At 43.8% G+C, this 26440-nt stretch overlaps 2 protein-coding genes across 3 annotated transcripts in view; both read right to left on the bottom strand.

The window, feature by feature from the left end:
• The window catches only part of ABCB4 (ATP binding cassette subfamily B member 4), a 78778-nt gene extending 75513 nt beyond the window's left edge, over positions 1–3265 (bottom strand). The window contains exons 1-2 of the mRNA XM_037066128.1: positions 3058–3265; positions 2774–2859 (exon numbers count right to left, since the gene is read on the bottom strand). Coding sequence (XP_036922023.1) covers positions 2774–2853 — 80 coding nt within the window. The 5' untranslated portion in view covers positions 2854–2859; positions 3058–3265. The remainder of the gene's footprint in view (positions 1–2773; positions 2860–3057) is intronic.
• Positions 3266–18195: 14930 nt separating this feature from the next.
• Positions 18196–26440, bottom strand: part of ABCB1 (ATP binding cassette subfamily B member 1) — an 80053-nt gene continuing 71808 nt past the window's right edge. For both annotated transcript variants that reach the window (XM_037066126.1, XM_037066127.1), the window contains exons 26-28: positions 22175–22381; positions 19603–19749; positions 18196–18778 (exon numbers count right to left, since the gene is read on the bottom strand). In XM_037066126.1, coding sequence (XP_036922021.1) covers positions 18572–18778; positions 19603–19749; positions 22175–22381 — 561 coding nt within the window. In that variant the 3' untranslated portion in view covers positions 18196–18571. The remainder of the gene's footprint in view (positions 18779–19602; positions 19750–22174; positions 22382–26440) is intronic.

Below are 26440 nucleotides of genomic sequence, written 5' to 3'. Positions count from 1 at the left end.
TTAATTTATAAATTAAGCTTTATCAGAGATATGTATGTTTAGGAAAAAACATTACATATATAAGGTTTAGCACTATCGGAGGTTTCAGGCATCCACTGGCAAGTCATGGAACACACTCCCTGTGGATAAAGGGGGACTGCTGTAAGTTTTTCTTTGACTAAAAAAATAATCCTAAGAATAGTAAAGGCTACTTTTCTGAAGGGTTGTGGGGAGCGGTGTCAGGAAATCTTGTTTGCCGTATATGCAAACTACACCTAGAATTCGACTGGTGCTCTCCACTTCTATTGTTCCCCCATTAGCCCAGGAGAATGCTTGCCTAGTCTCTCTCCTTCCACTTATGCCCACCCTAGTCTGTCCTCAGTAACCAGAGTGATCATTTAAAAACTCAGTACACATTCTGCTCCTCCTCTGCTCAAAAGCCTACAATGGCTCCCAGGTTTCTCAAGTGTAAAATCCAAAATCCTACATTGGCCTCTAAGGCCGTACGCCATCTGTTTCCTCGTTCCCTCTCTGACCACATTTCCCACTTCCACCTCTGTTTCCGCTGCTCCAGCTGCCCCGGCCTCTGCTGTTCCGTACACACACCACGCAGTTTCCTGTTGTAGGGGTCTTCACATGGTCAGATGCGTGTTGCCAGGAATGCACCCACACTGCTCTCCCCTCTCACTTCGTTCAAATATTGCTTTCTAAACAACACCTACCTTGACCACCCTATTTAAAATTGCAAACTACTTTCTCTTTGCACCCTGATTTTCTTAGCCTTGATTAACGTTTGTCCGGAGCATTCAGTATCTTCTAGCACTTGCTGCAGTATACTTGTTCAACATGTGTATTATCAACACCTGTCTACCATACAGAAATGTAAATTCCATGAGGATAGAGATTTTTTTAACCTAAAATGCATTTATTTAGCTTAAATTTCCAAGTAGGCGATAAAATTAACCCATAAAACTTGATTCCAAATTATTTAGGACATTTTCTAAAGCCAAGGAACAGGCATCTGCCACTAAATATATTTAAAAGAATGTGCCACAGGCAACAGCAGCATGAGTGGAATGAGCATATAACTAAGTTTCAATGTGCCCCAAATAACCATAAGGTGAGCTCAGCAGCCTCTGATTGTACAAGCTTTGGTCTGCTTTCTATAAAAATTAGCCTCGTTATATTTAATTTCATAATCCTTCAGTCTTACTGTATTCCTAACTTTCTGCACGTCTCTTCTGACCTTCCAACACGAGGCTGGAGCTCCGCCTCCCATGGACCTCTCCAGTTCTGGAGTGTCACCGCATTTTGTTGTGGTCGGTGCAGGGGTAGCTCCCTGGTGCCCTCATCAAATGCTCAGCCAGGGCAATGCATAAATAGCCTTCCGTGTGAAAATGCCATCTATTTATAGAGTCACAGTCAACCCCAGACTGAATTGCCAGCTGAGGAAGACCACATCCTCCTGGTAGAAATACTACCATCTATCTGTTTCCAATTCTATGTGGCAAGCTAAATTTTCTCTGAATGAGTGGCAAGGTACCCAGAAGTGACAGAGCAATATCACTGTAAGGAGTTAACAGACTAGAATAATGCTTCGGTTTAAACACAAGATAGGCATGTTTCAGTTGGCTAATCAGGCTCCCTGCAGCTGGAAGACACACTGCAGAACTTGATAAATTCTTCCCTCTGGGTCATTACTCCATGACACAGGTCAGTTAGTTCGGGATGGCCTGGTGTGAACTCGGAGGCCATACCAGCCTCATGAACTATTTGAGGCTAAAGGCGAAAATGATTTCCACAGCAAAAGAGGAAACTAAGACAACACACCATTGACTGGTCGCTTCTGCTCCTACTAAGGCCTGTGAAGTGCACTTACTAAGGTCCCATAGGAACCAAAGAGCCTTCGTGAGAGAAACAAGCTCAAGCAAAGGAAGCGTTGAGCTTTCCCCCTTGTATTGGAACAAAAACTAATTTGGAAGCGTAGGTTACGGAAGAATGAGGCTGCCCAAGGCCCCCCTCCCCACCNCAGCCTCATGAACTATTTGAGGCTAAAGGCGAAAATGATTTCCACAGCAAAAGAGGAAACTAAGACAACACACCATTGACTGGTCGCTTCTGCTCCTACTAAGGCCTGTGAAGTGCACTTACTAAGGTCCCATAGGAACCAAAGAGCCTTCGTGAGAGAAACAAGCTCAAGCAAAGGAAGCGTTGAGCTTTCCTCCTTGTATTGGAACAAAAACTAATTTGGAAGCGTAGGTTACGGAAGAATGAGGCTACCCAAGGCCCCCCTCCCCACCTCCCGGACCAGAGCCAGGAAATACGGAACCCGCCTCGGGCTGGGAGGAGGGGGGCGGGGGTAAGACTAGGAGGAAGAGGAACAAGGAGGGGGAGAAGGGAGATTTTGCTTCACTGCCCTCGTTCTAAAAACATAACCATCAGCAGCCGTTGTCTATAAGCATGAAAAATGAGATGATGTTTTTGGAAGTTGTTTGTAAAAGTTTAGAGTTATACAATACAAGGAAAATTTTACAACGGTGATATTCACCCAATCACCCTGCACAAAGGGAAGCGGGCACTTTTTTAAAGACAGCCTCTTCTTCCCGAGCCTGTTGCAAAAGGAGCCCCAGTGACATTCCATGAGAAAGGTCAGAACCTCAGACAAGACCCTCCAAAGCACCTTCAAGACAAAGGCCAAAGGCATCAAACAGATTTTCTCAACTTCTTTCCAAGGCCGAATTTGGCCCCCGCTGATTCGCGCGTAACAGAAAAGCCGTGGCTGCTGGTGAAGTACCTGCTGCCGCTCAGTTCAAAGTCACCTTCTGCTCTCCAGGGGCGCTGGACTGTTCCGTTCCTCCCCGCCTCAAGATCCATCACAGCCTGGGGAGAAACCACACCTTCAGGTCCAAGTGCACCCGCCCCAGCTCGAGGAGGACCACCAGCCTCCTCGCAGCGCCCTCCCGACGGATCCCAGCCGGACACAGGAGTCGCAGGGCCGCGGGCGCCGGGTGGAGGTCCAGCCGTCTTGGCCCCGCGCCCACCGTCCCGGGCTTCCCGGCGCGCCCGGGCCTCCCTCACCTCGGACCTCGCGCGTCTCTGGCCCAGCCGCCGGGCGCGAGGGCGCTGCGATCAGGTGCCTGGACTTTGCTCGAGCAACTTCACCCCGGCCCCCCGCGCGCGTAGGGGCCCAGCGACTCCTTCCCGCTGCCGCGGGGCTACGGCCCGGGCCCGCAGGCGCAGCTCCCGCCGCCCGCCGCTCTGGCTCCACCGGCCAGGCGCGGACGAGGGGCCCAGCGCGCCCCCTCGCTGCCGGGGGCGCCGGCGCGGCCACCGCCCACTCGGGCGAGCAGCCAGCCGCCGCCCCGCGCGCCAGCTGTGGTCGGCGATCAGTCTGTTGCCGCCGGGTGCTTGGGGAGACGCGGCTGTCGGCCACCAGAGCCCCTAAAAGTGACTGTCACTCTCTCTCGGCGCTGTTTTCTGGTCAGACCCAAGCGGGCTCAACAGCCGTAGGGGACCAAGGACCTAGAGAGAGCACTAGACTCTCTTTTCACCATTTCTACATCCCCAGGTCTGGTCCCGCCGGCTCTGAACCCAACCATCTCGAGACCGCGGTGCTAACTCCGGAGCACCACGCTGCGCTCGTTGGAGAAGAGGAACTTTGTCGGTGCCCTCTCAATACTTAGAGAGACAGAACTTCAGAATTGGAAGGGATTTTAGAGATGCCCTGATTCAAAACACACATTTTCTTTTCTTTTCCTTTTTTTTTACAAAAAGAAACTGATGCCCAGAGGTTAAGTCCTGCCTGAGGCTAGTTACATCAGCCAGACCAGGGTCCAGTCTCCAGTGCCCCCCACCCCCATTGGTTTCCTGCTCTGATCTTGGACTTTTGCCTGTATTCTAGCTGTCTCTACACCTAGAGCCTATTGAGTCCCCTGTATGGTTTTCTTGTCCCTTCTGATTCATTTCTCTGCCCTCAGCCAAAAAGAAAGGGTCTACAATATGGAGCCATAAGTTATCAAGGCTTTGAAGCCAGTGGGATTAGAACTCAGACCTTCACATCTTATTAACTATGTTAATGAGTTAACAAGTGACCTTGGACACTTGGCTCACTTCCAAAGGCCTCAGTTTCCTCGTATGTATTAGGTTACTGGGAGGAATAAATGAATTAAGAGGTTTAAAAGAAAAACCTCAAAAACTAGAACTATGCCCAAAACATAGTAGGTGCTCAACACATACGGCTTTCCATCCTCATCAGGTAGCAGGATTGCTTGCTGGTCCTTGCTGGACCTGCTCTGTCTGCCTAACACAGAAGTCACCTGAAGGCTTCCCTGGGCTTCCGGAGAACTGTAAAGCAGAGTGTGGTGTAAGAACAGGTGCTGTGGGCCAGACCCTGGCACAGATCTCACCTCTGCCACTCACTAGCTGTCTGGCTTTGGGCAGTTTATTTAATTCTTGGCTGAGTCTCTGAAAAGCAGGGGTGTTGTTAGGATTAGATGCAATGTGTGTGAAGGGCCCCCAGCACATAGGAGGCACCTAATAAATGGTAACTAGAATGATCGCTAAAAGATCAGAAGAGGCTGATGAGGAAAGGCTGGCATAGGAGCCAGCAGCTCTGCCACTCTCTCAAATGTGCCACTTTTCTCCGTCTGCTCTGCCTGTTAACCTTGAGCTAGGCAGAACTTGACTTCAAGAATACGAGTATGCTGGCAATTAGTTGAATCTATAGCATGTTCTGGAACCATATGATAGAAATGGATTTACTGAAGTATTTTTCCACAAAGTGTTTTTCTCCTTACCTGGTCCACCAGAGCCATGAGGATTCTCTTCTTCGATCACCTAGAATTCCTCCTCTTCAGGTGCTGAACAGGTGGTCAGATCACTAAAGATACGCTGGGAATGAAGCAATTGCAATTGTTTAGTTTGAAAGAAGGCTTTGTGGTGACTGGAAGACATTATAAAACTCAGGGCCTTTGAGGAGATGACAGCCTCTACAGTTTCTATAAAAGAAGTCCTGGGGTTGGTGGGGGGTAAAAAGGCAGATACTTGAGGAAGTAGGAAGCATCTGAGCCGAAACAAAAACAAACAAAAAGCACGCAGACGTAGGACATGCTTGCCTGCCTGTCCGTCTAAGTCAATTCCCAGAGATGTCCCTCAAAGAAGTGCTCGTGCGTTCTGCGTGTGAGGGCACAGGAAGACAGTCTGGTCGGGTGGAGGGAGAGGAGCCATGCCTACGTACATGCTTGTGTTTGTGTGTTTCCCGTGTTAGAGACAAATCCAAAGGCTCTTTTTATATCCGTTTGAAAACAATGAAACAACTCTACATGGTGCGTCCCACTGGGCTGTTCCTTCATTCAAACACGATATTCAAGCCCCACTGGATTTCCTGATGGCATTTGGGCTGTGAGAAAGCGTGGCTTTCTCTTTGTGTTGGGATACAGAGTTACTTCTTTGTTCTCATGACGTAGGGCGAATGCCCTTCCACTTCTGTGCCGTCTTACTTTTTTCTATTTCTTCCGTTAGTGCTGTCTTTCCTTTATAATCTTAACTTTTGCCTGTTTTTTTGTTCAATGGAGTATTTTTATGATTTAGGTTTCCTCTCTCTTAGCTTATTAGGTATATATTCTTTTACTGTGTAATTATTCCTTTCTAGAGATCACAACATGTACCTTTGACTAATCATTGTTACTTTCTCCTCTAGGAGAAAGTAAGGGCAATTCAAGGGCAATTCAAGGATTTTTAAAGCCCTCAAACATCATTTATCCACCTGACTTAAATATTATTCTTGACATGCACAGTGCTCTAATTTTCTCTATTTATGGCTGTTGTAATACTTTATAGAGTTGATATTCCTTTAGAGTTATCTCTGTATTTATCATTTTCTTGCCATTTATTTTTTCCTACATATCAGAGCCACTACCTTGGCTCATTTTCCTTTTACAGAAAGAACACTCTTTCGTGTTTCCTTTGGTTGGTGATGAATTTTCTCAGTTTTTTTTCCTGAAAATCTATTTCATCTTCATTTTTAAAAATTATTGGAGATTTGTCTCACTGGACACCAAGACTTTTTATTATGAAACTATGGTAATTAATGTGTTTTGGACAGATATAAACAAAATTAAATATTAGAGTGGAACAGAATAGAGATCTTTTAAGGGACAGAGCTGAAGTCCACTGCAGGCAATGTTCTCAGCCACCACTTTAAATAGGGCAGGAAGTAGGGACAGAGGAGATGGGTCAGATGTACCAGATGGTTGAACACATCCACCCCCCATCCACTGATCTTACCCCCTTATTCTGTTCTTCACTTCCTTGATGTGCTCTCTTCCTCCATAACCCACCTTGTAAATATCTGCAGCCCTCTTGCCCTCTCTTTATCAGGCTTACTTGGTAAAACCACAAACCTGGCTAATTTAAAATATTCAGCTCCTGCAAGCCTCCACTGTGTAGTGGAGCATGGCCAAAGAAAAACAGGAATGCCTCTGACTGGTCTCACCATGAAATTAAATGGCCCTTGACTATATATTGGATTGGCCACAAAGTTCTTTTTCTTTTTTTCAACAAGATGACTCTGGTAGTGCTTAGTTGTCTTTAACTTCATTTGAAGCAAGTTTTTTAGACAGTATTGTAACACCTGTCATACCAGCGTCCATTTTAAAAAAACTTATCAAAATTGGTGAATTTTTGTGTAGCCATTTTAATATTGAAGATGGAAGAATATATGCAACATTTTCAGCATATTATGCTTTCTTATTTCCATAAAGGTAAAAAATGCAACTGAAACACATTTTTTAGTGAAACACACAAAAAAGATTTGTGCAGTGTATGGAGATGATACTGATTGAACGTGTCAAAAGTGGTAATAGAGATTTCTGACTGCATATGCTCCACGGTCAGGTAGACCAGCTGAAACTGATAGCCATTAAACTAAGACATTTAACTGAGAACAAGCAGCCTTCTACCATGCTGGGGATAGCCAACATATTCAAAATACCTAAATCAATAAAGGAATTGGTGAAAATGAAAAATACGTCAGTTTTCCCTGAAGACAGTTTAACGAACTTGGTTCTCTCTCCATCTAGCTTTCATTCGATGCTGATGTGCTTTGCAGTTTTTTCCCCATTGCATGGTGTTTGTGGCTAACAATTCTCCAACTTTTTATCTCTGAAAATAGACGGTTAGATGTTATCTCCTACTATTATATTTGTGCATGGCCACACCTACATTCTATTTCCAAATTTCCTCTACAAATGCTTTTCAATCTGTCTAAATCTTCCATCTTCTCAGAATTTCTAAATCTTGATTTCTCTTGTCTTTATTTCTTTCAAATCATGTAATCTCTTAAGCTTTTCTCCAAAAATTATTTTTAAAATGCTTCTCACTGCTTGAAATCCAAAACAAAAATCCCTCTCCAGCTTTGGAGAGGACCCCTTTTCTCCTAAAAATCATATATGTAAAATTTATATATATTTACATTCACATTTATAAAGTTTATCTAGCTAATTTGGCCCCATTACCTGTAAGGCAGTCACGAAATATTGAAGATGAGGGTAGTGCTGATCCATCGCTCTTTTCCGATGGCCTCTTTCTTACATCCTTTTAAACCAAGGTGGGCTGGCCCAGGGGCCATGACCAAATATAAAGAACCAGTTGGGAAGAGTTTGCTATCGATCCTCATGCCACATCATTTCCACCAGCATCGAGGAATGACACACTGAGAGTTCAAAGGTCACATTGCCTAATGGGATTTTTGTGTTCTGTGTGGATTATAGGAACTGTTGGGTAGATAGGGTGCCAAGGTCGGAGATGAAATGAATAAGCATGAGCTAGGTTCACCATGCTTTAGGTCATTCATGTTGACGTACTCTTCAGTGTTTTTTCTTTCCAATTAAAATATTAGTTTTATTCGATTTTCAGCTTTGTGTGATTGCAAAGAACACTCCTTTCTTTTCCATTTTATTTTGATCATTTCAGGTGTATAGTTTAGTGGTTAGACCACCATATACTGAAATCCTTTACATAGTGTTCCCACCAATATGTCCAGTATCCCAACTCTCACCATAGCATAGTCATTACAATATTATTGGCTATGTTTCCTAGGCTTTCCTATGTCCCTGTGACTATTTTGTAACTACCAGTTTGTGCTTCCTTAATCCCTTCACCTTAAGGCTATTCTAAATACAGTATTTTGCTACAGATGTAAATCTTTGCTAACACTGTACAGAAGTGTCTATAGGTAATATAACAGAAAATAACAGTAACATCAGGTATGCCTTTGGCGTGAGTTCTCAATTACTCATAGCGCTATTTCTTAGTCCTAAAACTGGGGCATCCGAGGGGCTTCTCAACCACTTTAAAGGGTATTGTGAAATGCTTAGGAATCCACTAAAGCAAATTAACTTGGGTTTGTAATCATCTGTGCATCAGTTTTTTGAGCTGTACTGATATAAGTAAAAACTTATGAAATAGAAAGGTGAAGAGGTGTAGAGAGCATATGGGCGTTTGTCGCTAACATAGGACCTTAGCCTGGATGTGCAGGGCTAGTATGTAAAATGGTGGGTTACAGTAGCCTTTCTGGTGTACATGTCAATTTTGAGAATTTAAAATGTACTTGAAATTTAATTTTACCTATTAGTAGCCAATAATAATCCAGAACGAAAATTTAGCTGCACAAAAAATTTGATTTTAGAATGGAAGTACATGCAAAAGACTAATTCATGAGTGCTAAGTTTTGTGATGCAACCAGTGTTTTGTATTTAGCCTTCAACATGATTTTTTATTACAATATTATTGACCATATTCTCTATGCTGCACTTTTTTCTTTTAATTTTTTTCAATTACAGTTGACACTCCAAATTGTATTCATTTTGGGTGTACAGCATAGTGGTTAGACACTCTTATAATTTACAAAATGACCACCCAAGTACCCACCTGGCACCGTACATAGTCTGCAACAGCATTGTCTCTGTTCCCTGTGCTGTCCTTTACATCCACGTGACTATTTTGTAACTTCCAATCCGTACTTCTTAATCCCTTCCCCTCTTCCACCCAGCCCTCCAACCTCTTGCCCATCTGGCAACCATCAGCCTGTTCTCTGAAACAGACTCACAGATACAGTTTGTTTGCTTGTTTAGTTTGCTGTGTTATAGTCTACATATAAGTGAAATCACACAGTATTTGTCTTTCTCTGTCTGATTTATTTCACTTAGCGTAATAGTCACTAGGTCTGTGCATGTTGTTGCAAATGGTAATATTCTATTCTTTTTTGTGGCTGAGTAGTATTCCATTGTATATGTGTACCCTCTTCTTATCCAACTGCCAACTGATGGACACTGAGATTGCTTCTATATCTTGACTTTTGTAAATAATGCTTCAGTGAATATAGGGATGCACGTATCTTTTTGAATTAGTGTTTTGGATTTGTTTGTATAAATACCCAGGAGGGGAATTGCTAGGTTATAAGATAGATCTAATTTTAATTTTTTAGGAACCTCTATACTCTTTTCCACAGTGCTGTACCAATTGGCATTCCTGCCAACAGTGCACTAGAGTTCCCTTTTCACCACATCCTTGCCAACACTTGTTTATTGATTTTTTATATATATAATTAAAGATTTTATTTATTGATTTTTAGGGGGAGGAGAGAAGGAGAAAGAGAGGGAGAGAAACATTAATGTGTGGTTGCCTCTCGCATGCTCCTCAATGGGAACCTGGCCTGCAACTCAGGAATGGGACCTAGACTGGGAATCAAACAGGCGACCCTTTGGTTTGCAGGCCTGTGCTCAATCCACTGAGCTATGCCAGCCAGGGCTGTTTATTGATTTATTGACGATTCTGACAGGTGTGAAATATCTCATTGTGGTCTTCATTTGCATTTTTCTAATGATTAGTGACTTTGAGCATCTTTTCATATGTCTATTTAGCCTTCAACACTCTTAAGTACCCTTTTAAGTATTTGTTCTCATAGAGAAAACCTATTCTTTTTTTTTTCATTTTTACCCAACCATGACCATTTTGGCATACTTCTCTTTAGATTTTTTAAACTATTTATTTATTTATTTTTAGAGAGATGGGAAGGAAGCGAGAAAGAGAGGGAGAGAAACATCAGTGTGAAAGAGAAACATAGACAGGTTGCCTTTTGTATGTGCCCAGACTGGGGACCAAACCCCTAACCCAGCCATGTGCCTGACTAGAATGAAACCCACAACCTTACACTTTGCAGGGCAACACCCAACTGACTGAGCCACACCAGTCAGGGCCTTTTCAGGTTTTGTCTATATGCACATGTTCCAGACCCGGGCTCCCTGATCCCAAAGAATTTTATACTATTTTTTGTCTAGGGCAGTACAATGTTGTGGCCACATGATTTTTTTCAAATAAGGTAGGTAGCCTCAGCCCCTTTCCTAAAGCAGTGTAGGAAATCCATGGAGATATCCTGTCTGAGCCACCTGTGCAAACTCTGTGGCAGTAAGGAGACCCACTCTGAGAAATGAGCCTTGCATGCGAGAGAATCTAAAAGGAATGCTTTTGGAAATTAAAAAAAATGGTCATATTCTGGTAGAATAAGAAAGCCTCACCTACAAACTGGTTTGATTATAGAAACAAAATATGAGAACCGTGCCCTTGATAATGTTTACTTTTTTCTATCTTTTGACTAAAAGAGAAAAACCCTCCTTCCCTCCCTTTGACGTTTCCCCTCATCCCCAAATAGAATAGTGTGATTTCCTGCCTAAGATGCTAGTATATGGAAACTGTCTCTCATGGCTGAAATGATACAGCCTCTGAAACTCTCTTGCAGGTTACCCCTATATGCTCAGGAGTTGCAAGGCAGGTTTCTAAACTGTCCTTTTCTTCCTTTACTTAGAAAGTTTGTAAAAGGGTTATATTTTTATCTTCATCATGAATATCAAAAATGTAAACATACTTTATTTTATAAAACCTCACTGCGCATATATGTTTCTAGGAATGTGTACATTCTGAAATAAGGTGTGTCTTGACACTCTCACTATTTCCAATAAACTATTGCAAGAATAAACATAAGTCTATTCTGGTACCCCAGGCCTTTCAGACCCAGGTCCTACTTGACCTCCTGGACTCATTTCTGTGGCAGCCACCACCCAACCCTTCCACAGCCGACACGAAACTCGGACCACCACCCTGAGTCCCTTCTGACTCCAGGCTTCTAGACTTTTCTATGCTGCTCTCCACATCCACGTCTTTTCTCTACTGACCAACTGACAAGTAGATTCTTGGCTCCCATTACTAAACATATTTCCTGCCTCCTAAACTGTGAGCTTCTTGTCTTATCATTATGCTCCCAATATGTAGTCCAGTAGGCACTTAAGATAATTGTTAAATGAATAAATACAAAATAAGTCTTCCTCTTTATGCAAGAGTATTGGTAACCTATAAGAGCATGAAGAATATGAAGTAGTCCTGGCTGGTGTAGCTCAGTGGATTGAGCGCGGGCCTGTGAACCAGAGGATCACTGTTCGATTCCCAGTCAGGCCACATGCCTGGGTTGCAGGTGGGTTCCCTGCAGGCCAACTCCCAGCAGGGGACGCACAAAAGGCAACCATACATTGATGTTTCTCTCCCTCTCCTTCCCCTGTAAAGATAAATAAATAAATAAAATCTTAAATAAAATTTTTAAAAAAAGAATATGAAGTAAAGGCAATTGACATTTTTTGCTTATATTTGGTGTATTGGGAAGTGTTCTAAAAACTTTTTTATAATATTTAGTACTTGAGTAAACCAAAGAGGTAGCTATTGAAATCCTTCAATTGCCGATGAGGAAATAAAGACTTAAAGAAAATAAGTAGCTTGGCCAACGACTCATACATGTTAACAAAACCCAAAGCCAAAGAAGAAACCCAGGTGCTTCCGACTGGCACACCTGGGTGCTTCTCCACACACCAGGCAGCAGTCCGTAAGTTCCATTCAGTGTGACTGCCCAGGGGAGAAAGTGAAAACGTTCACCTCCTAACTCCAAGGCCACCTTTCTTCATGACCCAAAATGACACTTTTGAAAGAATATGGGTGAAAAGATTTCATCATGGGGCTTTGCCTCTTGCACGTATCTGTAAGCATTCCAGCTTTTCTCTTTGATACTTTGATTTTGCCAGAACCAAGGGCAGAGGTTTTTCACCTTGCTGTTACAAGTTCCAAGTGGAACAAAGGACAACAGTTGCAGAAGTTACTCCGACCATCTTTTGTTTAATCTTTTTTTTTTTAAAGAGAGCAATGAACCTCTTTTTTTCCATTTAACAAATATTTTTATTGAGGACACTCAATATGCCAGGAATTGATAGAGGTGTTGGGGTACACGAGGAACCAGGTGCCCACCAAGCTACTGTAGCCAGAAGGGATACATTTGAAGATCAAGTGGGCTAAGTTAGGTGAAATTCCTTTATAAGGTATGAGACTAAGAAGGGTTATTACTTGTTCAAGTGATCGACTGGGTTAAAGCAATGGTTTTTAGGATGCTGCACAGTTCTGTGGATTCACTGGACTCAGCCGGGTGATTCCCGCCTCATGTGCTATTGCCTGGAACGCAGCCATCTGAGGGCTGGTTGTCTGAGAGACCCAGTAACGTCACTGGCCCTGGATGCTGGTTGTAAGATGGGGGCTCGGTTGAGTCAAATCACATGGTCTTCCCCACGTGTCTTGGGGCTGGGTTCTGAGAGAAAGGAGTCATCATAGATCAGGCTCTGGTTCTCAGGTCAAAACTCTCCCAAACTCCATTTTGTCAGGCAGGGCTCCCAGAGGAAAGCAAACATCTGTACTTCGCCCACCAGATGTCGCATGCCCCTCCCCCCTGCTCAGCCCGCTCCAACCACAATTTCTTCCCCTCTGCGTTTCAAATGCTTCTCAAACAGCCTGTTTCTTCCACCTGAAACGCTATCCTTCCCTCCTGTGTCACAGCCTGCCTTCCCCATCCCCACCACCTCCTGGGGAACTCCTCACTTGTCAGACTTCACCCAAAGGATCGCTTTAAGAGAAGCAAACACGCCAGTAAAGTTTTACCCTTCTTCTTAACTTCTTGTTGTGAGATACTATAGACTCACAGAGGGTGGCAAAAATCGTGGAGGCCTATGCACCCTTCACCCAGCCTCCCTGAACGATGATGTCATAACCGCAGTACAAAAGCAAACCCAGGACATGACACTGGCAAAGCACTCTTACCAGACTATTCCAGTTTCTTAGGAACAATTTTTTTCTTTTACAAAATTATGGATGCAATTCCCATAAGGCCTTCTCTTTTGTTCTGTTGAGTAGATAATGCTGGGTCACAGGTCATATGGTAATGATGGGTATGTAAAATTATATGGCCTTACATAAGAATCATTTTAATGCATCTTCTACTAACAAAGGACTTTTCACATGCTAAATGGTAATAAAACAAAATTGATCCAGAGGGTGGTACATACTAGATCAAAACCTTGGCAAAAAGGGTAAACACGTACTGAACCTTTGCTATATGCTAAGGACTTTGCCAAACACAAGAACATAGTGATGCAAAAACAGGCCTTTCCTCAAATGGCTCACAAATGGGAGCAGGCACCTGAAACAGAGATGTAAGAAAAATGAATTAAAAAAGACATTATTGAAACCTGGAATAAATGGCTGCTTTGTGTGTAGGAACAGATTGAAACACATTTTGCCTAAATTCACAAGTTAATTATGGTGACCAAAGGAGAAGGGCCATCATTGTTCAGAGTTGGAAATGGCTGGATAATCCTAGGACGGAACTAGCAAAACAGAAGGTAGTTGAACTCAAGCACACAGCACACACTGGGACCCCATCTGTGCTTAGTTCATGCCTGAGGCCACACTTTCAACTGCCTTCTACTATAATGCTGCCTTCGGCTAAATGAACAAATCATCTTCCTCCTAAGACAGTTCATCTCCATCAACGTCACAACAGTTCCCAACTTTTGTCATCCTTCCACCTTTCACATCTAAGCTACGGATGTTTCTCACCACCACCTGCTCTTCTCTGGCCTAACCAGCCCAACTCAGAGCCTGATTACCTTCACACTGAACAAAAAGGAAATAAAAATAAGGAATAAAAATAAGGAAAAGAACCTTATTTAGCTTCCCTGATTTGAGGCTTCTACTCTAACAAATTGCCATACATTTGCTGGCTTAACATGATGGAAAACAGAATAGAGGTTACTAAGAAAATTAAAAAAAAAACAGAACTACTATATCATACAGCAATCCCAATTCTAGATGTATATCCAAAGGGAACTAAATTAGCCATACCGTGTTCATTGCAGCTCTACTCACCAAAGGCAAGATATGCAAACAACTTGCATCTACCGATAGATGAATGCATAAAGAAAATGTGACACACGCGCGCACACACACACACACACACACACACACACACATTGGACTAATACTCGGCCATAAACACGGAGAAAATCCCTCCATTAGTGAGGACATGGGTGAACCTGGAGGACACCGGGCTGAGCACAATGAGCAGGACAGGAAGGCACGCATGCGCACATCACCATAGCATCCGCAAAGACAATTTTACTTCTTCCTTCCGATTGCGATGCCTTTTACTTCTTTTTCTTGCCGGATTGCGCCAGCTAGGACTTCCAGTACCATGCTGAACAGGAGAGGTGACAGCAGAGACCAGACTCTTGTCTTGTTCCTGATCTTAGAAGGAAAGCTTTCAACCTTTCACCACTGAGCATGGTGTTAGCCGTGGGCTGTCTATGTGGCCTTTATTGTGCTGAAGTGTGTCCCCTCTGCACCCAACTTCTATACCCGTCCTTCATGAAAGGACATTGTATTTTTGTCAAGTACTTTTTCTGTATCTATTGAGACAATCGCGTGACTTTTAACTTCCCTTCTATCAACATGGTGTATCACATTTGTTGACTTGCCTACATTGAAACACCCTTATATCCCAGGGATAAATCTCCCTTGACCATAGTGTATGTTACTTACAATGTGCTATTGAATTCAGTTTGCTAGTGTTTTGTTGAGAGTTTTTAAACTTATATTCATCAGACATATTGGTCTGTAGTTTTTTTGTAGGGTCCTTCTCTAGCTAGGATAATATTGGCCTCTTAAAATGACTTTGGAAGTGTGCTCTCCTTTTCAGTTTTTTGAGAAGTGTGAGATGGCTTGGCAGTAATTAATCCTTCATTAAATGCTCGGGAGAATTCACCAGTGAAACAATCTGTTCCTGGGCTTTTCTTTGTTAGGGGGTTTTTGATGGCTGATTCAATCTCCTTACTCATGACTGGTCTGTTCAAGTTTTATATTTTTTCATGCTTCAGTCTTGGTAGAGTATGTGTAATTTTATTTATAATTATATAATGACCTTTTTTGTGTCTTTAACCATTTCTGACTTAAGGTTTGTTTTGACCGATGTAAGTATTGCTGCCCTTGCTCTCTTCTGGTGTCTGCTCGCAACACCTCTGTCCTTCCCTTGACTTTGGGTCCATGTGTGTCCTGAAAGCTGAAGTGAGTGAGTCTCTTGTGGGCAGCACACAGATGGGCCTCGCTTTGTTATCCTTCCCGTATGTTTGGATTAGAGCATTTAATCAATTTATATTTAGAGTAAGGATTGAGAGGTAAGGACTGAGAGGTAAGGACTTACTCATGCCATCTTATTCACTGTTCTCTGGCTGTTTTGTAGTTCCCTTGTTTCTTTATTCCTCTCCTACTGTCTTCTTTCATGCACTGATGTTTTTCTCTAGTGGTATACTTTGATTCCCTTCTTTTTATTTTGTGAATCTATTGTAGAATTTTGCTTGGTGGTTGCCTGAGGCTTACATAAAACACTTTACAGGCATACACAGTCTATTTTACACTGGTAACAACATCTATTTCATAAAAAAACCCTAACCTTTTGTGCTGCCCTTTTGTTTTTAACATCACAATTTACCCTATTTATATTGTGTATTTATTATTACAGTAATACTTATTTTTATTTATTTATTTAACAAATAAGACTTTATTTTATTATTATTATTTTTAAAGATTTTATTTATTTATCTTTAGCGGGGAAGGGAAGGAGAGAAGGAGAGAAATATCAATGTATGGTTGCCTCTTGTGAGTCCCCTGCTGGGAACTGGCCTGCAACCCAGGCATGTGCCCTGACTGGGAATCGAACCTCGATCGTGTGGTTTGCAGGCCCGCGCTCAATCCACTGAGCTACACCAGCCAGGGAATACTTATTTTTAATACACACCCTTTAAACTTTATACTAAAGTGATAAATACACCATCAAATTACAGTATTAGAGCATTCTGAATTTGGCAACATACTTAGCTTTACCAGTTGTTTACTTCCTTGTTTTAATGTTAGTCATTAGCTCCCTCTCATTTTTGCTTGCAGAACTTTTAGCATTTCTTGTGAGGCAGGTTTAGGGGTGATGAATGCCCTGGGCTTTTGTTCTTCGTTTCTCTCCTTCATCACCAGTAGGGGCGCACACAGAGATCCAGCCACAGGGTCAGGGGTGCATGCCCGTGAGGCGCACTGGGCCCTGGGGGCGTCCTCAGCAGCTTGTGGGCAGGCTTCTTGATAGAGCCCGCAATGTAGTTAGTAGGTGCTGCATACCTTTAGTGCCCTCTGGGAGTCCTATCTGCCAAGCTCCCAGTCTTTTCCTGCCCCGTGCCCGAGTCGTCCAGCTCACAATTTGGTATTCTAGATGGGGTCAGAGAAAAATGCACTTCTTTAGGGGAGGCTGGGGAGGCCCGGTGCTCACTTACACACTCACTCCCCTGTGAGAGAAACTGCAGGCTGAGATGGCTGTGTCGCCTGAGGGGAGAAACGGGCAAGTCGAACTGTTCCTTCTACCCTCTCCCGAGCTCCAGTGATATGTGGGAACTTCTCTTGTGAAACCCGGATTTTTACACTCTCTCCTTCGTGGGTGATCCTCTAAGACAGTGAATGCCAGGGGCTCCTGGAGCTAGACCAACACGGGCTGAAGGTAGTTTCCCGGTCACTGAAGGACTCACAGCCAGGACTGAGGTCTGTATGCCCGTTACCTGACACACAGTGGGCCAGACTCTTCTCAGATCCCTCAGCGGATGGTGCGGGATCCCACAGTTCCCCAAAAGGCACTTTTGTCTGTGGACGGATGCCCAGTTATTGTTGTTGAGGGCAAAACAGGGGATGTCTTATTCCCCCATGAGGCTGATGCTACTTCCGAAAGAGTATGCTGTTTTAATCCGAATTTCTCTGAGGTTGTGCACATTTTTGGTCATGCATTTCTTTTTTAGGCATTACCTGACCATATTCTTTATCCATGTTTCCTTGGAGATGATGGCATTTTTCTTTTTAAAATTCTTCATGTTTTTAAGGATATCAATTGTTCATAATAAATATGTTATTATAATAAGTATGTTATTATATGGGGCAAGTGTTGCTCCCAGCTTCTGCCCTTCAGTCTTGTTCATAGTGTTTTCTGGCTTTTTATTTTGTAGTCAGAGTATCATTCTTTGTGATGTTTCCTTTTTTCATCGTATTTGCATGATGATATATTTAAATCTATGCAACATTTAAACATCTGCCATCAAAAAATTAACTACTGGTCAAAGTGGTTCAATATTGAAACAGAAGAATAATTATAATTTTTGAAGTATAAAAATAGTAAAATCCTGTAAGAGCCCTGAGTGAGGTTCAGTGGGTTGGAGTGTTGTCCTGTGCATCAAAGGATTGTGGGTTAGCTCCCTTTGCAGGGCACGTGCGGGAGGCAACTGACGGGTGTCTCTCTCTTACGTCAATGTCTCTCTCTCTCTCTCTCTCTCCCCCCTTCTCTCCCTCTCTAAAATCAGTAAACATATTTTGGGGTGAAGATTAAAAATAAATGAGTAAATAAATAAATAAATCCCATAAGAGTCCCTTATAAGAGCAATGCAAAATATTTAATGTACCTCAGCGTATGTCCACCACGATTGTGCATCCTATGACCCACCCCAACCCCCCAAATCTTGTACTGATCTCTGTGGTCAATTTGAGAGCCATCAGAACGCAGAAATGCAAGAATCAGCAGGGTCAGTTCCAAGAATGAAGGCAGACGGTTCTTTAAGACCCAATGTGAAGAGACATTGGAATCACTTACACTATCTAACTAATCCCACCAAAATTAATGGGAGTTTTTACAGGGGTCTTTTTTTAAAATGCAGGTAGGATCTTCACTATTCCAACTGGGAGGCAATATATTTACAAGTATTTAAGACACGATAATGTCAGTCATATAAATGCTTAGCTTTATTATAGGCACTTTATGCAGACATTCAGCACTTTTTGCTTCTTCTGTAATACTTTTAGCAAGGCAGTCAGTTACAGTTTAAATAGGCAAATAAAAACAAAAGTTACATATTTTATTACCAAAATCTACTTTGAACTATTATACAAATTTCTAATGCAATTAAAATATTTATTGCATTGATAATGTTTCTTCTAATTTCTTTAATGATAAAGTCTTTAAAGAACTGGATGGAATGAACTTTAAATAAGTAACTATACATAGTTTTTCCAGTAAGTGTTCCCCTTTTAACTTTGATTAAATGCTGTATTTTAACACAAACACTAGAAAATATTTAACAGCTTATCTGGTCACAGTTTACTGGCGCTTGGCTCCAGACTGGACATTGACCATGGAGAAGTAGATGCCCTTCTGCGCGAGCAGCTGCTGGTGGGTGCCCTGCTCCCTGACCCTGCCGTTCTGAAACACCACGATCCGGTCTGCGTTCTGGATGGTGGACAGGCGGTGGGCGATCACGATGCAGGTGCGGCCTTCTCTGGCTTTGTCCAGCGCTTCTTGGACAACCTATTCAATACTCGTGCAAATTAATTCTGATAAAAATAGTCTTTTCCCTTCAATTCCTCTTCCATAATAATCCTCCAAATTAATTTATCTAACAATAGGTCCTTCTTTCACAATGATACCAGTGAAATATAACAGATTTTACAAAGCAAAGGATTTGGCATATCAGGAGATGACTAAATCCTAGTTTGGATTAGTTCTGAGGCATGAATTACCTAGTCTCAAATATATGACTATAAACACAGCCCACCAAATCATTTAAAAGCATTTACTGGTGTGCCTGGCCACACAGCACCCCTCAAAGCAGCCCTCTGGGGCCAGCTCACCAGCAAATTTGGGAAGATTGAGCACAAAGACAGCTTCCTTGCATTTTGGTATTTTCAAGATAGGAAACATCTCAGAATGAGTTTGTCTTTCTAATGCCCGAATAACCAACTTTTTCTCAAACTGGAAATGATTATTCACTTTCTCTTAAGGCCCTGTCTGCTTGGAACAGCATGGTGTCCGCCCACGCGCTCACGCCGCTGCTGGGGAACTGCTGCCGGTGGACATGGAGATTCGTCTCTTGAATGCAGCTCCTTAGGACAATATAAAGTAACCTAGGACTGTTTTTTGAAGCACAAATGCGATGAGACTAATTTGCCTTATTTTATCTCAGTTCTTTTGAATAACAACTACAGAGAGTGTTCAACGTCCACTGAAGGGTGACATAAGAAACAATCAACACACGTGGCTGAGTTCTGCTCTCTACGGTGGAAGACGGAAGCATACATTGCATCTTAAGTACGACCGACTCAAGTGTGACTATGTCCGATGGAAACGCTCACCTTTTCACTTTCGGTATCCAGAGCTGACGTGGCTTCATCCAGAAGCAAAATCCGAGGCTGTCTTACGAGGGCGCGTGCTATCGCGATGCGCTGTTTCTGGCCACCAGAGAGCTGAGCTCCTTTGTCTCCCACTCTGGTTTTGTATTTCTGTAAATAAGAGTTTAGTAATTATGAAACGTGGAACTCAGATTCTAGAGTTTGCTTACAAAAAAATGAATAACCGCTTCCATACCTACAAAAGTTTAGGTTCAGAATTTAAGAATGGGTTCACAGGGATTTAAACAAACAGACACACCTCTAAATGGCAGGTTTGATCTGTCTTCTTGAAAATAGACCACTTGTGTCTTAAAAGCTGTATTTTAGTATAAAGAAGTCAACATATTTATGAGGAAGAATAGTGTTGCAATGTTAGTCTCCTCCGGAGTTCTGGTTTCATTATGTGTGGGACAAAGATTGGCAGGAGGAGGGAAATTTGATTCGAAGGGGCTATGCCTAAGAAAATAAATGAAACTTATTTTATATACAACCAGCAGGTGGCGCCTTCTGCATTACTGTAAAGTGAGAAAAGGAAGAAATTCTTCGGTGGCTATTTTTACAAAACTATCTCCTGTGTTTCAATGATTTCAGTAGATGTTAAGAAATTCTGTCTTGATACGTAACGTTGAAAGCTGAAATCTGCTTTCTATTTTTCACATATTTGTGGTCCACATTAGATAACTCTCACTATTCCGGAGGATGACAAGGACAGGGTGTGTGGGGAGAGCTGGCCGGGATGTGACAGCACCCAACCTAGAGGACAACACTATCTTCGGATTGACAGGCTCTTGCCAGGGTAGATTTTAGCCAGGCAGCAGGCTCTGATTCTGACACCCCGAGTTTGCAAAGTTCACGTTCTAGGCAGCGTTGCCCCCCTCTTTTTTTTTTGCTGTATCTGGCAACCCCAGCTCTGTGGCACTCAGACCAAGAACTCCACCTGCAGATGGAATAAGAAGAGGCCAGGGAGGTTCCGGCAGACGTTTGGGACTGGCCCTGCCCCAGGCTACATCTGCCTGGGAGACAGCAGGCCTCCTGCATCCCAGGTGAGTGTGAGGGTGGCCGGGCTGCCCTGATAATGTACTGAGCCTGCTGAGGCAGGGAAAGGCAGGGCTGTCGCCCTGAATGACGCAGGGAATAAGACCAGCCTCCTGCAGGGCGAGGTAAATCCCAGTACAAATCACTCAAGGGAAGAAATTGCTCCTCAGACAGAAAATAGGACTTAAGAGGTTTGCCTTCTCTTTCCTTGTCTGAGAAAGAATCACGAGACCTACAGGTGTGCTCTGTGCGGCAGATGGAGCCCAGGAGCCCAGAAAGGTGGGGTCCCAGTGGCAGACAGACGCCAGAGGGGAAGGCGTATTTAATAAGCTAGGTAATAGTTCCTCTCTGTTTGTCTTTGTCCACCCCGAGCCCTGGGGCGCTCAAACCTCAGCCTGGGTCTGTCACCTGGGCTACTAAAACATCGATGGCTGGACCCAACCTCCAAAGGTTCTGATTCAGCAGGTCTGGGGCAGGGCCTGAAAACCTGCATTTCTTACAAAGTTCCCAGGGGAGGTTGATGTGCTGGTCCACACCCATACATTGAGAACCCTGACCTTGTCATTAGTAAAGGAGACTGAAACAATGTTTTAAAATGCACAAGCCTTGGAAAGGGTCAGTTATTCATAGATGGAGCAACAAGGTAAAGGGTAGGAGGGGGACAATGACCCCTCCTGGGGCCTATGATGGGGTGGCACCAGTTATCCTAAGATGAGCCTCAGGAAAAGAAAAGCTGGGGAAAGAGGGCCACCTGGTATGGCCATCCTTCCCTATGAGGAGACTGCCTTCCCTGCTAGTTGGGGATACTGAGCTTTCTCTTTTAGGCAGTACTTCGTACACAATACAGAACATAACAGAGGAGAGGGAGGGGGAGATGAGTTATGTCAAAACGCACTTGAAAATACAGGACTTAAGGGGCTTAAGAGACGGTGAGCAGTTCTGTTTATCTCGCTTTTTAGGAGGAAGTCAGAGGCCAGCCGTTGGACAACAGCCCAGGGGAGGTCTCAGTGACCAGCCCCGTCAAGCAGAGCGTGGAGCCCTTGAAACATGCACCAGTGACAGAGTACACAACATCACCGCCACCTCAGTGGCTCGGCCCCACTCAGGGCTGCCCGACAGCCTGGCCTGGCCCCACAGGGAGGTTTGAGGCAGAGCTGCAAGGAGGCAGGAGGGAGGTTGGGAGAGAACCCAGAAGGGAGGGGCACGCCTGCTTCTGGGGACCCTGCAACTTAGGCTTGAAGGGAAGGGCCCCTCAGACGTAAGCTCTGTTAGATCAGGCTTGTTCACAGGGAAAGTGAGTCACGTGATCCGGTAAACACAACCTCAAATGGGGACAGGAAGCGTGTCTAGAAGTCTGCATAAAGAGGTGTGTACGTGTGGGTGTGTGTTTGTGGTTACTGATTTTTCTTCCCCTTTGGTAAACCAGCCCTTCAGATATCAAACTCTGGGTCAGGGAGGCTGCCCCAAGGCTCCTGGACCCCTAATTTGGAGGGAGACGCACCTTAGGCAGCGTCTCAATGAAGCGGTGGATGTTGGCCTCCTTGGCGGCCTGCTCAATCTCCTCCTGGGTCACGACCCGGCTGTTGTCTCCGTAGGCGATGTTCTCGGCGATGCTGCAGTCGAACAGGATGGGCTCCTGCGACACGATGCCCAGCTGGGCTCGGAGCCACTGGACGTTCAGGTGCTTTATTTCTTTTCTGTCAAGGAGCTGAAATCAGGAGTTCACAGGTCAACTTCAGGACAAGAACATTCTGAATTTAGCAAAATTAATAGCATTACTTCACACACTACAACTGCCAAATAACTGCAAGACTACATTTTTGTTGTTAGGGTTGTTTTTTTTTTTTTGTATTATCAAGGAGAATTAAGTAAGGTTATCATTCTGAGGGACTATCATATCTCTTCTGTTTGAATACTAGCTTTTGATATAGGCATGTGGTGTGTAAAATAACGCCCTCCCCCAAACACACACCCAAGATGCCCTTGTTCTTCTAATGCATGAAACCTGTGTTATGTCACACAGCAATCGGGAATTGTGTAATGTTGCTCATCAGCTGATCTCAAAAGGGAGAGATTATCTTGGATTATCCAGGTGGGCCCAATGTAACCACAAGGGTCCCTAACTGTGGAAGAAGGAGGCGGGACAACGGAGATCAGAGTAGCGCAATAGGAGGAGGACTCGACCAGTCACTGCTGGCTTCGAAGACGGAGGAAGGGGTCAGGCGCTAGAAAACGTCAGAAAACAGATTCTCCCTTGGAGCCTCCAGAAGAAACTGGCCCTGCTGACCCCTTGATTTTGGCCCAATGAGATCCATTTCGGACACCTGACCTTCAGAATTTGTAAGGTATTAACTGTGTTGCTTTTCTTACACCACTCGATTTGCTGAAATTTGCTACGGCAGCCACAGGAAACTAATACAATGCACTATATTTCTGGAATGCTTCCTGGCACCCTCATTCTCAGGTAGTAGTTTTTCATAAAAAAAGTAGCTGACATTAGATTGGAAATAAATAACCACTATGACCACATAATGGGTGTGCAGGTCAGGTTTCCAATCTGATCTGCATTTATTAGGCTCAGGGTCTTGAGGAATGGGGTACAGCAGTTAAATGGCATAGAAGTGTGTGTGGGGGGGGGTGCTGCTAGACTCTAAGCAGGTGCTATTGTTGGGAGGTGATATAATTTCTCGAGAGTTTCCTTATGGGAACTGTGGTGATTCCTAAACTCATAGAATTAAGGACTAAACAAGACCATGCACGGACCCCAGTTAGCACAGTTGCTGGGCAGAGTACGCATGCCAAGGACTGCCAGCAACGTGGACCTTTCTGTGCTGTGCTTGGAGCTCCCGATGACGGAGAAGTGGCTGATGGACAGACATCTACCATGTTGAGCCAGAGGAGCAGGAAAGGGAGGCTGGCCCTTCTCTAGTCACTTGGCTCCCCAAATTATGCTGCAGAAGCCTGGGGTGCTGCTCCTTACAGCCTTGCTGATAAAAATCCTTACTCTCTGATGTGGAAATGTCTGCTCAAAACATCTACTGTGCAAGAGAATTCAGTCATTCAAGTGAGAGCACTGTTCATCCCCTCTGAAGAAGTGAGTGGCTCAGCCTCAAGCTTTTCTGAGAGTGGTGATGAGCATATCCTGAGCCATACAGATGTGCTGTATCCTGTGTGCCTGGCTGGGTACCCCCGGGAGACAGCTGGCCAGGGGTAGGGTACAATCTCTGCTGCAGGAAGGCAGCTTCTGTTTGTGAAGCTTGCAGATGCAAATGGAAAGCACAGCCACGACCTTACTGATAGCAAGCAGAGTTTCCATGGAAACTGTTCCAAGCATCTATGCCCCAGGCTTCTTTACAGTAGGAAGTGAACGTGGAGAGGGGCAGCAAAAACCATACAAACATGTGGTGAAACAGCAGATCTTATTAAAGGGAACACTGTCCTTGAGGAATAGAAATTTGAGGAAAGAAGGAGTAGTTACACGTTTAAAATTTTTCTTCCAGGTGTGTGCCCCTGGCAGGAAAACAGACACTGCCTAACTATCGTAATCAAATTTAGAACGATCCCGGCAAGTTTAAATGAGCTTCCCCACTGCACTGAACACATTAACACTTTGTGCTTCCTCATCCCCACACAGTGCACCAGAGTTGCAAACTATTAAAAATCTGTGTGAGCTGAAGAATCCTTTTTCAGGGAAGACACGTTTAGAAGCACACATGTAAAACAGATGCAGGCGGAGCGTCTTTGGCTGAGGCCTCCGTGGTGGTCTGAGGAAGGAGCAAGGCGCTCTGACCCAGGGAATCAGCGAGTACCGTTCAAAAGATACAGCCTACATAACGTAATTAAGGAATTAAACACGGTGGTAATAATAATGTAAGGCCTAATTAAAATGACTAGCTATCTCTATTCTAGATTGTTAAAGCCACTGCTTGCTTTCATTTCATACGTACTATTCTACTTATACGGATTCACTCTGAAATACTATTATGGATAAAATATTGACCACTGACTGTACCACGGATCCTGTGATAAGCAGGTTTCATGAATTCTCTTGTTAATCTTCATGACAACTCTTGTGAGGGTGGGGTGTGACTTTAGTCTGCATTTTACAGACTCGGAAATGAGCAAAGTTATGTAACTTGTATAAAGTCACTTGGTTACTGGGGGAACTAGGATTGGATGTATAGGTTGGGGTTTAGTAACACAAGTGTCTCATAGTTGAAAGACAATTCCTGTCCAGCCTCAAAAGACAACTGTCCCCCATCTTAGCTCAGGCAGCTACTCCGTCATGCCCAGACAATGACAACAGGTGTCTAGCTGTATCCTCGGAGGGACAGAGGACTCTGACAGTGGTGTGTGGGATGCACCAGAGAGAGGAGAAAGGGAAGGTCAGGGGAAGACTCAAACCAGAGGCAATTTAACAGTGAAGCAAATGGACTTAAGCTTCAACGGCAGGTAAAGGCTGGGTGTTGAACGGTGTTCTGGGTGACAGGAAGGCATGGCTACAGTCAGGAAGTTTGCCAGCCAAGTACTGTATTTACAATAACTTGTCTAAAGTAGAAAGGCACGGGAATCTTTAAGTTTTCAATATTTGGTTGTGATATTTTCATTCCAGACAAATCTTTACTTTTCTGTAAAAAGTAATTTTGTATATACCTTTGCATTCTTTTAAGTAGGGTCCACAAAACTGTGTAATGCCCCACAAAACTTGGAACCCCCACTCTGTATAATTCCTTAGCTTGGTTTTTCAACCCTCTCCACAATATACCCCAAACCTTTCAAATGTATCAGTTTGGTGGTCCTCAAACTGTAATTGGTTTCAGAGTCACCTGGGAAGATTGCAAAAATTAAAAGGCTAAGCCTTGCTCTACTTCAGTGCGCCAGAATGGCTCTGTTCATTAGGTCTCCAGGCCTTTCTGCTATACGCCAGCTCGAGGACCACTGCTCAGGTTAACGTTTCAAAAAAATAATTCAGTGCCCACTGATGGTCATGAGGATTTCCTGACCTTCGGGGTCAAGTACATTTTTTAAAAATTTTTTTCTGATCAAATGATGTTTAAATCCGTCTACTCATTTTTACAAGGTAATAAGAAGCAATTACTAGCAACCTACTGAGTTATTAATGGCTACTAACTGATATTCATAAACAAAACTTGGCACTTTTACTAGTGTTTCTTGGGGACACTCACACTAAGTCTGGCTGCTATGCACCACTTGGCAGTAGATCTAATGCAGATGCCCAGGAGCCGACGACAGGATTCCCACAATAGATGAGAACACTTTGTTTTCGCTGCACTGTCCGTGTTTTCTTGAGATGGTCACTGTCCTATGTACTCAGCACCCACTGCCATACTGTGCTGTGTCTCTCTTCCATAAACCAGGGACTAGAAGGCCAGACTTTGTTCTGGTTCTGGAAGTAACTAAGGTTCTACCAGTGAGATGGCCACTGCAAAATCTGGAAGGCAGAGGCCAATTCTCTTCAGCAGCAGTTAAGCCAACACACATGTTCCAGCAGACGGGAGGCTTTGCAAAATCCACACCCTGCACTTAGATCTTCAAGTTTGCAGCAGCCATGACATTGGCCTACTTTTCTGCAACTTCCTGGCCACAGCATCCCGGCTGCAGTGCTGTGACTTGACTGTCTTAGAGCATTTGCTTTCTTTCACTTTCTACTTTTAGTCTTCCCATGAGTTTTTTCTTATTGTACTTTTCCCATTCTTCCAAACACTTTGCAAGCACCTAATTCCCTTGACAAACCACTTATCTACTT

This window comes from Sturnira hondurensis, unplaced genomic scaffold (assembly GCF_014824575.4).
Source record: "Sturnira hondurensis isolate 20B ecotype Veracruz unplaced genomic scaffold, ASM1482457v3 Scaffold0016462, whole genome shotgun sequence".
Taxonomy (NCBI): domain Eukaryota; kingdom Metazoa; phylum Chordata; class Mammalia; order Chiroptera; family Phyllostomidae; genus Sturnira; species Sturnira hondurensis.
The sequence above is the reverse complement of the archived record's forward strand: the minus strand, read 5'-3'. Positions and strand labels throughout refer to the sequence as shown.